At 40.7% G+C, this 15,029-nt stretch overlaps 1 protein-coding gene across 1 annotated transcript in view; it reads right to left on the bottom strand.

Moving 5' to 3' along the window:
- Positions 1 to 3,966: 3,966 nt before the first annotated feature.
- The window catches only part of kcnd1 (potassium voltage-gated channel, Shal-related subfamily, member 1), a 46,002-nt gene continuing 34,939 nt past the window's right edge, over positions 3,967 to 15,029 (bottom strand). The window contains exons 4-8 of the mRNA XM_063881893.1: positions 10,972 to 11,134; positions 10,537 to 10,620; positions 7,092 to 7,187; positions 6,001 to 6,251; positions 3,967 to 5,182 (exon numbers count right to left, since the gene is read on the bottom strand). Of these exons, the coding sequence (XP_063737963.1) occupies positions 4,975 to 5,182; positions 6,001 to 6,251; positions 7,092 to 7,187; positions 10,537 to 10,620; positions 10,972 to 11,134 (802 nt within the window). The 3' untranslated portion in view covers positions 3,967 to 4,974. The remainder of the gene's footprint in view (positions 5,183 to 6,000; positions 6,252 to 7,091; positions 7,188 to 10,536; positions 10,621 to 10,971; positions 11,135 to 15,029) is intronic.

Genomic DNA, 15,029 nt, shown 5'->3' with positions numbered 1-15,029 from the left:
GTTCAGGTGTACATCAGTATGTAGAGTCTCTACTTTAAAGAGTCCTCTCCTGCTGATGTTCAGGTGTATATCAGTATGTAGTGTCTCTACTTTAAAGAGTCCTCTCCTGCTGATGTTCAGGTGTATATCAGTATGTAGTGTCTCTACTTTAAAGAGTCCTCTCCTGCTGATGTTCAGGTGTATATCAGTATGTAGTGTCTCTACTTTAAAGAGTCCTCTCCTGCTGATGTTCAGGTGTATATCAGTATGCAGAGTCTCTACTTTAAAGAGTCCTCTCCTGCTGATGTTCAGGTGTATATCAGTATGTAATGTCTCTACACAAACCTATAGAACACACTACAGGAAGAATAATATTAAGGTCTATTTAACGCCGGTATCGCAGCTGTGTTTGTTCAGTACTTGAGTAAATGTACTTGTAGTCCACCTTTCATCCACTAGAGGTCGCTGTTCCATCAGTTTCTACACTTACAATAAATAATGAATAGTTTGTAAATCAGACAATTTTCTGAGTAAATGCACAGAAAACAGGCAGACATGTTTCATATTTCTGTTGTCTTTATTAGTGGAATGGAATATACACCTCTGTGCTTTAATGCTGTTTTCTCCTTTACTCTCTCTCTCTCTCACTCTCTCTCTCTCTCGCTCTCTCTCTGAGACTGCACAGCAACATCAGCTCACTGGACAGAACATAGAGGCATCTGAAGTGCTGCTCATCATCCCAACACTCACATTTTATTATTTATTCACCTCCCTTTGTCTCTCCTCTGCATGAGACCAATGTGCTTTGTTAGATAAATAAAGTTAGCTATATTTGAAGGAGAGGAATTGAGCTGCATAAACAACACTTCAGATGCAGCGTTTGGAAAGTTTACAAGCAATTTAACACCCTGTTTTAGCAGGAAAAACACACCCATGCTGTAAATCATCTTTAGGTTACTAATGTCACCCCGGTTCTATCAGAACTGGACTCCTACGACAGTCCGTAATACCTGGATATTTTAGATTTTTTAAGACAGTGGTTATCATCTTGTTTCCTTGGGTAAAGGGACAACCCCTGACAAAGCAGAAAGGATATTCCTTATTATATTCGATGCATAACAGTGAGAAACATCCCATAAACTGCACGAATAACCCATAACTCTTCTCTTTTCTTTTTGAAATGAATGTTTTCTTATGCATTTCCACATAAACGAGGAAGAATCCAGAGATATAACCAACTGTGTGATAAAAAAATATGTTTCATACCCCATCAAATCAGAACAGACCCCCTGTGGAGGGGTTTGACCCTAGTCGTGTGCTCAGTGCGACTCCCTTCAGTTGCTTCCTGTTTGTGGCAGCGATGTCAGAGCTACACGACGGAGATTAAACGATTGAAACCAGATTAAAATCACTTTGCTCCTCACATGATGATGGGTTGTTTGCAAAATCCAGGGTCAACCAAAGAGAAAATAAATGACAAGAGAAGTAACTCAACTCCTTTTGATTCAGCATTTCAGAAGAGACATTCTAAACCCCTGGGGTGTGAAGTAGAAAATAACAAAAAAGGGGAATCCCTTTTAATAAATGCTGTTTGTATGGAAGGCCAAAGGGGACATCAATTCATTCCATTTGGCTTTTTTATTTGGGATGGTTTTAAATAGCTAATTAAAGGGAATTTTGTCAATATTTGAAGGTCTTAAAATGTTTGAAAAAATCTGGGTTTGTTCAAGAATGACGTAAATTCCATCCAAAATGACGATCTTAAAGGGGTCCAATGAACTTGTCTGTCTGTTAACGATCAATCACAACCACATTTTAGCAAAGTTCCATTACCAGCAAAGACTTTGTGGTTGAACGTCCCTGAAAAAGCTCGTAAATGGACCTTTATTTGGGATAATTCTAACCTTTTATGGTGCTAAGTACTTCAGAAACTAGTTGTATTTATCACTAGAATAAAATATGCAAAGTCCAGCTAAGAGCCATAGCAACTGAACAAATGAAAACATAAAGACAGAACTATTCAAGACGTACTTTATAAATAAAAACTGACAAAGCTTAAAATAAATTAGGAACCTCCGTCCAGTGAGCAGACGCCTGCTGCTCGTCTCCTCTCAGTCGACTCTCTTTAAACTGCAGGAGAAAACAGATAAAATACCTATAACGGTATCCATGCATATTTGTGACTGCTCATCATACACACACACACACACACACACACACACACACACACACACACACACACACTTCCCCACTCACGCACACGTACACTTTGCATTCTGGCGAGGAACATGCCTGAATGATTTTCATTTATATAATCTGTTGTTATTTCTCGTGGTGCAAACACTCGTCTTGAAAAGATATCGGGCGGGAGGAAGAGGAAGAGGAAAACAAACCAATGAGAGGAGAGGAAAATGAAACATGCAAAACAACAGCTGATGAGATGTGTGTGGTGTGTTTCCTCTCTGCTATGGTTGATAACTCCTATGGTCAGTAGTGCTACTTCTACCGGACGAGGCTCATGCACAGAACGCCGCGCAGAAACCCGGCGACGACTCTCTAACTTTTTTTGTCTTTTTTGGGGTTTTTTTTATTTGAGGATTTTTGATTGGAAGATGCAGGTGAACGTTTATGATACAAAATATGTTACAGTATGTACGCCTTCTCCCGTCGCTCACTCACACTCGCTTCGGAACGGTCGAGGAGGAAACGCTTCGCTGAAACACTGGCAGCTGAAGTCTGTTGGCCGATGGCGTGCGTTCATGTAGGTTTTAAAACACATCTGGATTTGAACCTAGAGGTGATGCATGAGATTACACCTGCAGAAAGCTGGACTGTAGGTCAAAGTACAGCTGCAGAGTGTTTTAATTCCTGCTCCTCTCTTTTGTTTTATTATATTTAATAAAATCTAATGTTTTAAAAGGGACCATGCAAATTATTTAGAAATATATACTCACAAATAATTGCCAAATTGATATTTTGCACCCTAAATAAATGCAACAATTATTAAATAAACACACTATGCAGAATTCTGGGTAAAGACCAAATTAAAAAGTGGAATCACACCTTCAGATAACATCTTAATGTCTGGAAGGATTTCATCTCTTAACTTCTGTGGTTAAACAAATATGGCCAGGAGATCCACTGAAAATATCATAATTAAAAAGCCATTTAATTCAGTTTTCAATTTAAAATCTAAACTACATGTTTTATTTACAAACTGTCATTTTTATTGATTTTAAGCTGTTGTTGTTTTTTTATAAAATAGTGAATTTGAATTGTGCTAATAAAGACTATACATTTAGAGAATAAATACAGTTTGTTTGGCTCTTTAAATTAAAGATAAATACTATTTGCTTTGCAGTTTTTTTGTCAAAGCCATAAGGTGCTGATTATATAACAGTAGTCATAATAGCAATGGTTATTTTACTCCTTGGTGTCAACGATGGAGCATCAATTATAAATAAAGAACTGAAACACCTCAACCTCTGCAGACTGATCTTCATGACTAATTGAAAAACAACCCTTTTTACCCAGAATGCACGTCACCGGCTGCCCTCGCCTTAGAGTTTTCCTCGTTGCGTTTCTTCCTCTCCCGGGGAAATCTACTGCAGAAAGCTTGTCCTGTTCTCTCTGAACAGATCTGGTGGGTTTCTACGTAGCTTTACATTAAGTTCCCTGCAATATTTACTGTAGTTTTTTTTATAACACACACATTATTATTATTGGTATTACTATGTTCATTTGTCGATGCTATTTTTCCTGCTTGTTGTAATGTTGCATATTTTGAAAAAAGTAAAAGGCTCCCGGGTCTGGACGTCAGGGTGAAGCTACAGCCAGACCAGACAAGTCCATCTCAGACCAGATTAATCCAGCCCAGAATCCATCATTCAATCCCCTTCTTGAGTCTCTGTTAGAAAACCAGTCTCCTGTGCTCAGTTTAGCCACATTCAGCTTCTTAGATCAGCTCAGTGTGTGTGTGGGGGGGGGGGGGGGGGGTGAACGGGCTCAGCACACATCAGTTTATACTCATGCGTTTCAGCAGCGTCTGGTCCCAAAATCTTTCAAGTTTTTCCCTCGTCGTTCAACTGCATTCTGATAAAAGTTTACGAGTCCTCGCTCCTTAAACCCGAAGTGGCTTGAGCTGCTGAGCCAGTGAAGAGATCGTCCATCCGTTCCTCCTGAACTCCGTCTGATTTGGGATTCATTTATCATCCTCTTCTTGCACAATTTGGTTTTTTTTAAACCTTCATCCTGTACATTTTAAAAGCAAAACAGGTCCATTGTTTTCATCGCAATCAAGTCTCAAAGGTCTTCAAGAAAAGGGGCCGTCCTCTAATCTGTACGCCTCTATTTTTTTCTGTCACCCGTTTCCCCGCAACCCAAAACATCAGAGGAAATCAAAAAAAGGTTGTAGCCTTGAGGAGCCGCTGAGGGTTGTTTGGTTGTCTGCGGCTCGCCTCGTCTTTTTCCAATCACAGAGGATCCTTTAACCGTCCTTCAGATACATTTCCAAGACCAGCAGCAGAAATAAGAGTCCCTCTGCACCTCTCCTGTAGAGCGTTACGTTCAGTGGTGCTCATAAAGTCAGATGTTTTCGGGATGCTAATTGTTTTTCTTTGGGAGTCTTGGCATCTCTTCCGTTGAATGAATCCCAGCGAGATTTGTGCAATGAGGTTCAGAGGGTCTGTGCAGGGGAGGAAGTGCGTGAAGGGAAGGATCCAGAAAAACCTTACAGTTCATTTACAAAGTCCTCTACCTTTGCTTGATTTCCTAGCTCCAGTTTTGCATCTTTTCCTGTATTTTTCGGCCATTTCTTCTCAAGTTTATCTCCATTAATCCACAAAAAAAGGGAAAACGAAGTGAGAGCTACCCAAAGTCCAAAGTATCCGAGTTTGTCCCCGAAATCTCAGCCAGCAGTGCCCTGGAGGTTATTAGGGAGGCAGTAGAGGGGGAGGAAGGGAGGGTTACTAAGGGGAGGAGGGTGGGGGTCGGAGGTTATAAGGAGGAGATCTTGACGGAGTCCTGGGTGTAGGCGGTGGCCCGGGTGTTGCGCAGGATGCCGAGGATGGGGGCGGGCGACGGGGGGAGGCTCTCGTCGGGGGAGTTGGCGGGCGGCGTGGGGATGCTGATGATGGCGGCGGTGAAATCCTGATCCCCGCAGTTCAGCTTCATGTCGCACATCTGGGCGTTCAGACTGGAGCGACTGAGGAGGGGAACACACACACACACACACACACACACACACACACACACACACACACAGGGGGTTATCTTTAACGAGCAAAACAATTAACGATGGGGTAAAACAAGAACGATGGAAGGAAGGAAACCAAGAAAAGTCTTCATCTCTTTCTCCAGATTCAGTTCATTTTTCACTCTTTTCTTGACTTATAAGAAACTGCATCATGCTCTGGGAGCTAGCTTAGATTTGCACAGCTGGTAATTTGTGTTTTTGGGGGAAAAACTCAGATTATACAAACCGTGCAGAAGTCCTAAATCACCCAGCAGAACTAAACAAACATGAAAAACCGTCGACTAGCCTCCAGCTTTGTGAAAATATCTCAGATAAAATGGAATTTTCTATCAAAGTTCGTCTGTCATTATATTTGATGACATCCTCGTCCTAAATATGTATTTACTCATCATTATTTTGGGTTTGCACATGTGATTTAAGGCGCTGTTATATGATACAGATGTGTGTCTTTCTGGGTTGCAGACACGGTTCTGTGTTAACGGCTAAACAGCAACAAACATGGGTTAAAGCAGAGTCATGTGTAATGTAATGCTCTGTAGTTTTTGGGAAATGTTCTAAAAAGGTCTTAATGAAAATAGCTGATATAGTATTAGTGCATTTTTATCTGCAGCTGTGCAGAAATGCCAGCTTTAAACACAATAAATAGAAATGCAAAAGAGAAGACATAAAAGAAGCTGTTGTAAACGATGAAGGGACCATGACAGATTTGACCTATCCGGTGCAGCCCTTAGTTTTAGATATTATTTCATTAGCGTCGCTGTATTTACGTCTGTGGGGGTATGGAGGTGGTTTTGAGGTGCAGGGTATCCAGCTCCTGGACGCTGCCCCGGCTGACGGACACGGTGGAGTTGGCGAGCCTCATGGCGGCTCTCCGGCGGGCGCGGCGCGGGCAGCAGCCGGTGGAGTTGTTCTGCGCGCCCTGGTGGCTGGAGAGGGAGGTGCTGCGACTCGTCCTGTAGCCCACCGACTCCGTCATGCACAGCTCGCTGTAGTTCATCTCGTTGGTGAACTCGTGGTTCTGTCCGGAGAGAAGAGCGGGGGGGGAGGTGAGACACTCGAATGATTCAAAGAGTTAAAGGTTATATCAAGATCAGCTTTTATCCGATCAGAATCAGAAATCTATGCCCGGGGGGGAAATTGGATTTTGTGACATTGCTCCATTTAGAATTAAATCATTATTTATAATAAAACAAATATATTTATACAAACCAGGAGAACAGACTCACACACAGCCTAATTTATCCCAGGCAGGAAAATCACCTTTCATGTAAGTTGCTTCATTTAGGAATGCAATTAAATGATGGTAAATACACAAAGTTTGAGTAAAACTGCACATTTTAGCACAATTTATAAACAGATATATATGTAAAAATGTGTATTTTACAGCAGTGTTTTAATATAACCATAAGTGATAGGTGACAGTTGAATAGTTAGTGCAAATATTTCACAATCAAATAATAATTTAATAAATGTAAATGTGAAATAAAAGAGGAAAGAAATACAAATAAAAAAATATATAAATAATAATGAGAAAAATTAATAGAAAATATAACTGCATCAAGGGGAGTCAAATAATAAAAAGTAACAAAGAGCTTTTAGGGAGATAATAATGCACAGGGCTACAGTATGTCTCTGAATCCGAATAAACTTTCCCAATGACCGAAAAACCAGAGAGATAACAATGATTCAAAACATGGATCCAAACTTCTGTCACTCTGATCAATTTAAAATGAAGTTACATATTTAATTTAATCAGTGAGATCCTGAAGGTGTGTTAAACTCTGAAGGTGTGAACAGAGATCTCAGCGTCAGATATTTCTCTGTACGATGTGAGCCGTGAGATGGTTTGGATCCGCACCGTGGTTTTCTCCAGACAGTGCAGCAGGTGGTTGTGTTGATGCTCGAACGCTGATCTGTTCTTCACACACAGAGCCGAGTTGTCACCGTCAGGGTCCTACACACACACACACACACACACACACACACAGTAGAATATACACACGTTAGTGGACAAATCATAAGAACAACCTTGGTGTTCCTCGATTCAAAGTTAGTTTGAGGACAAAAATACCAGGAGACATTTTCTTGTAAAAGATAAATAAAGCCCTGAAGTCAGGTTGGGTTTCTTGGTATTTTATAAATATTAAAAGACTTTCTGAGTATTTGCAGGGTGCTACTGGAACACTGGTAGGGTAGTAAGAGTGGACGAGGAGAACATCCTATGGCAGGCAGATTAGAGATAAGTAGAGTCTGGTTAGGGGAATATAAAAATGGTCCCATCTGCATAAAACAGACACTGGAATCAGACATTCCGTTGTCCGGTAATTACCGGACATTGGCCGGGAAAAAAAAAAAATGTCCGAGAAAATGAAATCTCACCGGTCAAAGTGTCCGTTTGAAATTGACTAATAATCCCTCTATCTAACTCAATTTGATTTTCAGAATATTACTACCATTTAGGCTAAGTCTAATGTAGTAACACAGTAGCCTTATGCGCATCGCAAGTTGTGGAGAGACATTACAAACTTTCGATTTCATGTCGGCAGCTGCCAATCTCAACACTGCCAAAAACCGTAAAAAGTAGTGTAATTATAGGCTACGAGGCAGTGTAGGCCTATGAATAATTTGATGGCCTCATGCCTATTAATTTAAAATGTTACTTAAACCGCACCATATCAGGTGCACGTCAAGACCGTTGATATAACTTACGTGTAGCCTATTGTTGGGCTGTTAAAAGTCTTAATTGTATGTGGGTAAGGGGGATTAGTTTATTAAACTAAATAGAAATATTTGTATTTATTTTTTATTTGTTTGATATATATGGAAGGATGATTGGTTCATCAGATACGTCTCTTAAAATTAACTCGGGCACCTCGTGCAAATAATGCACGGGGTCGTTTGCGCAATAAGTGTTCACGTAATTATTTGAAAGTAAGGCCAATAAATGTGTTAAATTATTTTTGTGTGTCAAATTGTCATTTTGTAAGCTACTAGTCTACTTCAAATGTTTCTACACTAGCCTAATTAGGAACGATGGAATATTTGACCGTGGTGTTATCAAAATGTCCGGAAGGTGAAACCTCGGCCGGTCACTTTGACCGGCAGATCGGAAACCCTGACTGGAATACTGTAACATGTGCACGCAACATTCAGTGCAAATGTAGGCGTTAATGAGCCCATGATCTGTCCTTAGGTTAACTTTTATTAATGTTTTAGCAAGTAATCATTGTTGGAGAAGTCTACATTAACAGGAAGAACTAAAAGATGGATATTTTGGTTTAAATAGTTGATGAATAATAACCGCTGCTCATTTAACCTTTACTACACTTACATCTTTCCCCACAAAACAACTTCAATGAATGAAGGCCAATCCAAACTATTCTAATCTTTAAATCCCTTTCCTTTCATTTAAATCTCTCACAGTCATCACTCAACGTATCTTTTGCTTCCTCTTCAACCCGTCAGTTTAACAAAAGGCAGATTTTCCCATCTTTTATTAAGATAACTCAAACAGGAAGTCTGATCTCCTTCTTCCTCTCCTCACATCGTTCCATTGCTTCCCTCCTTTCCTTCATCCTCTTATTTTATACGTCTCTCGTATTCGGCTTCCTCATTACGCACTCTTTAAATCCAAAAGTCCTTTTCTTTTTCTTCCCGAGAGTAGAAGAGGGATTAGGACAATGTCTGGATGTGTGTGTGTGTGTGTGTGTGTGTGAGAGCTCCATCCTCTCTCTACCTGCAGCTTAAAGCCGTTTCACAGATCAAACATTGAAACCCAGTAAATGTTTCATCTTCTGACTGAAAGTAAAAAGATAAAACCAAGAGAGTCTCGGAGTCGTGATGAAACTGAGAGATGAAGTTTCTCAGATCGGTGGCAGAGTTCACCGACACTTCCACACCCTCCTTATTCTTCTTGGAGACTCAAATATCTTCTTTTCGCAGAAAGTGGGATAAGTCTATACGCTGAATAGGAAACAGAAGTCTGACGCTGGAGTACAGTAGCTTCCTTCAGGTTTTAAAGAGGCCCTATTGTGCTTTTTTGGGGGGGGGGTTATCTTTCATGTAGTGTGTTTATATGTTTGTGTGCATGTAAAGGGTCTGCAGAGGCTAAAATCCTTATGTCAGAGCCACCTGTCATGAAAGAATGGAGGTGAATAATAAATGAAATATATTGAATGCAAAGGTCTTCCTTTAATGTCCAACACGTTCTCTTTGAAGTTGGGATCATGTGACGAGTGTGTTGTGATTGGTCAACCGCTAAGAGAAGTCCCGCCCCTAAACCTATCACCTACAATGTGTTGCAGCGATAGCCAATAGAAGCGTGAGTTTTCCACAGTGATGTCACTATGTTCTAGAAGTAAACAAAGGAGTCCAGTGGAGGCGTTTCAGGTGGGGAGTGTGTGAGAGAGAAACTCCCTCTGGAGGAAACATGGGGATTTTAGCCTCTGCAGCCCATTTACATGCACTAAAACCTATATAAAGGGAAACCCCCAAAAGGGTAATAGGACCCCTTTAAGTAAAGGGTCCAAATACTGGAGTCTGCTGAGTGTTGCCAGGCTGCTGCTGCTGTCTGTCTGTCTGTCTGTCTGTCTGTCTGTCTGTCTGTCTGTCTGTCTGTCTGTCTGTCTGTCTGTCTGTCTGTCTGTCTGTCTGTCTGACTGTCTGTCTGACTGTCTGTCTGGGACCTATGGCACCGGTAACGCTGGGCTATGGGGTTTTCTTTGACAAACATTTAGATTGGCATTTCATTTTAAATGGGTCACATCTCTTAGTTTTGGAGTTTAGGGGATGATGTCAAAATTGCCACATTTTAGCAAAAAATCTTAATCAGAATTAAAAACATTAATTAATTTTGGGAAAATAGATCAACAAACAGAGGGAAGTTAAATAAAAAATGTGAAGAACAATCAATAATCTAAATGTTTATTTAAAATGTTTATTACAGTATACAGAAATAAAAGTAACTACTCATTTTGTCAGAGTTAAGAAGAACACTCTTTGATCCAACATGTGTTTAAATGTCCTTTTATATTGAGTTTTTTGCACTTATGCATTATGTTTTTTGTCAAGGATTAAGAAGCACCTTGTAGTTAAATGTGTTATTTATTTAATTAAAATAGTTGGCTGCCTTTCTCATTTTCTATCTATTCTTTGGTCCTCTTTCCATCTCGCTCCATCACTCTCTGAGGTAACCGGAACGTAATCCACCCTTCCTGCTCGATAGTGAGAAACTATCGACTGACTGTGTGTGTGTGTGTGTGTGTGTGTGTGTGTGTGTGTGTGTGTGTGTGTGTGTGTCTCACCCCGATGTTTCGGTCCTCTTTGTACTGGAGGAAGGCGTTGGCTGTTCCTTTCTTGGCCATGCGGATCCGAGCCATACGCACTTTCTGTTGGACGGAGACACGGAGAGAGAAGAGCACCGTCAGCAACACACACACACACACACACACACACACACACACACACACACACACACACACACACACACACACACACACACACACACACACACACACACACACACACACACACACACACACACTCACAGAGGAGTATTAAGGTTAAAGCCTGTCATACTTCATCTTTTCTCTGGTGAATCAGATTTTTTTTGGATGAGATTTTATAGAGTGCATCCAGAAATGAGAACTGTCCGAGGCTCTGCAGGAAGTTTCTCCGACTTATCGTTATTAACATAACACATCATTATTAATCTTTTTTAATGATCATTAGTAACCGACCTGCTGCGCCCTCATCTTGTCCGCCCTCTGGTTCTGGTGGTAGATCCGGCTGAAGTTGGACACGATGACGGGGACGGGCAGGGCGATCACCAGCACGCCGCTCAGGGAGCAGATGGAGCCGAAGATCTTCCCGGCGATGGTGTTGGGAACCATGTCTCCGTACCTGCAGAGAGGGAAACAGTCACATCGTCAGCAAACATGGAGAACAAAACCTCCATTATCTGCAACTTATCTAGGAAGTAAATCAAAAAGCATCCATGTTTCTGTCCTCCAGCTCATCTTGGAGATTCGTCAGACATTGCAAGGACAGATGGGATATGTAGTCCCTTTAATATGTTCTCACTCAAGGTGTCCTTCTTTTAGACATTAAAATAAACAACTAAAAGGGAGACATGCACGGAGCGTTAGCCGATAGGAGCACAATGATGTCAAATGATTTCACGGAAGAGATTTTAGGCTTTGCAGACCATTTACATGCACTCAAACCTTCTCTAATTAGTTGATCAATCACAACACGGTCCCAACTTCTAAGAAAGCTGTTCTGACTTTAAAGGAAGATGAAAACCTTCCCTATTAAATACATTTCATTTATTATTCATCTCCATTCTTTCGTGATTGGGGGGCTCTGATTCAACCCACATCCTACAACTTTGGGATTTTACCCTTTGCAGACCATTTACATGCATTCAAACCTGTACAACACACTCCAGTAAAGAGAACACCCCCCAAAAAAGCATAACAGGGCCTCTTTAAGTAAAGGATCCGAATACTGTTTCTACATTGCTGTGAACGAAGGAGGCTTTTCACACAGGGGGAAACAAACTCCCTCTGGATTTTAGCCTCTGCAGACCATTTACATGCACTAAAACCTATAGAACACACTACAGGAAAGGGAAAACCCAAACAGCCAAAGAAGCAACATTTCAATTGAAGGCCTCAAGAGACTTTCTAGCCAGGTGGAAGGAGAGGAAGTTAAACACAAAACAGAAACAGCTCAGAGACACAAACTGTAAACGCTGTACAAGATATGACTGTCTCCCTGGCTGCTGCACGTGCACACAAGTTGCCGGTTGTGGCCTTCACCTTTCATAGCACAGAGCCATAAATCACAGATAGTGAGACAAAGAGGAAGAGGAGGAGGAGGAGGAGGAGGAGGAGGAGGAGGAGGAGGAGGAGGAGGAGATTAGATAGTGGGCAGAAGGCCAGGATGGTTTGTGTGATTCTGCTCAGACACTTTACAGCTGCTGATCCACATTTTACGGTAGCAGTCATTAAACAGCAACAGCTTCACCTGTGAGGATTGTTACGTAAGTGTTATGTTTTATTACAGCTGCTGATTCCAATTACAAGGAATAGCGGATCCCCGCTCATAATATCTAACGTTGAGACGATAAAACAAGCGGCGATTGGGCTTTTTATTGCTCCCATCAAGTGCAGATATTGGATAGAGTATAAGCGTTAATGTACAGTAGATATACAACGTTTCTCTCGGGGATGGAGGGAGTATTTAGATCCTTATCTGCAGTAAAAGTATTAATACCACACTGTAAAAATACTATCCTGCTGCAGATGTGTTTACCTCCTTTATAAACTGTTGAGTAGTTTAATCTGCAGCAACGCCTCATCTTCTATAATATCACCACGTTTGTTTCATATATCTTTCTGACTTTTTTCACATTATTAAAAGACAGCTTTAACATATCTTTGGTCCATTTTTCAGACATTTAACATATTTATTTTACATATTTTTTGAAAGATTTTCAGTCACCTTTTCAGACATATTTATAGGACATTTCTTTGGACATTTTCCAAATAGTTTTAGAAATATTTCAGATATTTCTGGGTACGTTTTTTCAGACGTTTTTAGGGAATCTTTCAGACTTTATTCACATATTATTCTGATATTGTTCCAATTTCTTTCTGCATTTTACTCCTGTAGATGTTCTAAGCTCCTTTATATACTGCTTACAAGATAATCTGCAGCAATGCATCACATACTGCTGGCTCATCATATTTTCGATCCATTTTAATGATATTTTTCGGGACATTTTCAGACTTTATTCACATATTCTTTGGATATTTTTCCCAAAACTGTCAGCATGTTACTGAGTTAGATTTGGTATTCCCTTTTATAATTGGTTGCATCATATTCTTCAAGATCACCAAATGTTTGGAGCTTTTTCCACGTCTCTCTGAAAATGCACTTTTTCATGCGTTTCTCCCAGAAAAGCAGTATTCAGCTTTGTGACGATGCGTTTAAGACTTTATTTACATCTTAAAAAGTAAGTTACTTCTTTCAACTCATAAACAAACACCTCAACCTTCAATTTCCCACAAAAAAAATCCAATTATCTGGAGACACATGTTTTTGTGTAGATATGGAGAGGAATGAAAAACTGCGAAGTGAAGCAATCTTAAATCTAACAGATGACGTTAGTTTACTTTCTTACTGATTTCTTGTAAATTTCCTGGGGATTAAGTCATTCATTTTGCCTCTTTTCTTGAATAACGTCCATCTCTCTGTGGTATTAAACTCTTCTTATTCTAAAATGCAAATCTTGCAGTCCGTACAGAACATCAGATAAGCAGGTAATGAAGTGCGGCCTGCGCTGATGTACCTGCTGCAGTGGATTATGTCCTCCAGAAAAAAGGCCACGACCCTGTCTGCAGAGTTAATGCTCATATCTGAATATCTGAGGGCTAATTTACTTTCCCCCCCCCCGTACTTTAAAAGCCAATTTGAAAGAAGTGCAGAGTGAACAAATGTTTCATAATGAGTCTCCTGATGTTTGAGGGAGGCTGTTGGAGACTTGTTAGGATAAATTCAAACTCTAAATGCGTTTATAAACATTACGCATTACATTTAAATACATTATAGGGATTATTCTATTTTAGTCTGATTTCAGTCGTGTTTTACTTCACTTTGGGTTACACATTTAACAGGGTTTCGTCTAAACTGGTTACCAAAATGCAGATTTCCCCCGTAAAATGTTAAAGTGAAGCCAGGAAACAATATCTCTGCTGGTCAGAAAGGGTTTAATGAGTCCAGAGATATGAAGATGGGGTCAGATGTCTGGTCAGACGGCAGAGACAGCTTACGGAGAATAAATAGGGGATGGATGTCCGGTGGGTCTGCCGGGGACGAGTGGCAGGCAGCAGGCTGACACTGAGACTGAGATTTCTGATCCTTTCTTTTACTCTCCTTTTTTCTGGAGAGGAAGTAAAGGAACCGGAGCTCTGGATTTATTTGTTGTTGGAGGTGGAATATATGACTCAGCAGATTTAAGACGTGAAGACTATTATTTTCAGCTTCGCTCTGATGCAGGATTTACACCTGAAAGTGGGCGGGGCTTAATTTTGGCTATGCATACTGTTACTGGATTCATGCTAACATTCAGTCTACTGATTTGTCTACACACATCGAGGCCTAAAATTACCTTTCACAATCTCTTTTAATGATACTTTTCCTCCACCTTTTAATATTTGTCTTTTTTAAAGAGCATTGTGGGAGTAGATCGAAGCCTTTCATTGCCAACGACTGCTCCACTTGATTATAAAGAACTTGAAACTTCAGCAGACGTGATGAGCAGCTAATGGGTTCAACATGCAGAACCTCCAGTGGTGTTCTGTGAAACCTAATTGTCTACTTAGTTTTAATTTACTGTAACACTGAGCAGTGAATCCTTGACAGTAATTTGCTCTGTAACTGTGGGAGCTCAGACTCAGTCTCCGAGTGATGACAGCACTCGGGTCAGTTTTACTGGACCTCCATCGTCCTCAGCACCGAGCGATATTGGCATCTGGAAGCGGATCAATGGCCGAGAGAGGCCTGAGCGGAAAAGAAGTCATCTGTAATTGTTGGCAAAAAGCGCTGAGAAGAATCGACAGAGGTGTCAGACTGTGGCCAAACAGCCGGGATGAATCTGTGCTGGATCACTAACTGAATCCACCCCGAACATCAACGGGACCCTGGTATTGATCCCGACACTTCCCTGACATTTTACTGTTATTATTCCTCTACAAACTGCTCAGTTATTCAGGCTTTGTTTCAGGATGTA

The sequence above is a fragment of the Eleginops maclovinus genome, chromosome 1, assembly GCF_036324505.1.
Source record: "Eleginops maclovinus isolate JMC-PN-2008 ecotype Puerto Natales chromosome 1, JC_Emac_rtc_rv5, whole genome shotgun sequence".
NCBI classification, from domain to species: domain Eukaryota; kingdom Metazoa; phylum Chordata; class Actinopteri; order Perciformes; family Eleginopidae; genus Eleginops; species Eleginops maclovinus.
Note: the sequence above shows the minus strand (reverse complement) of the source record. Positions and strands in the feature narration are given on the sequence as shown.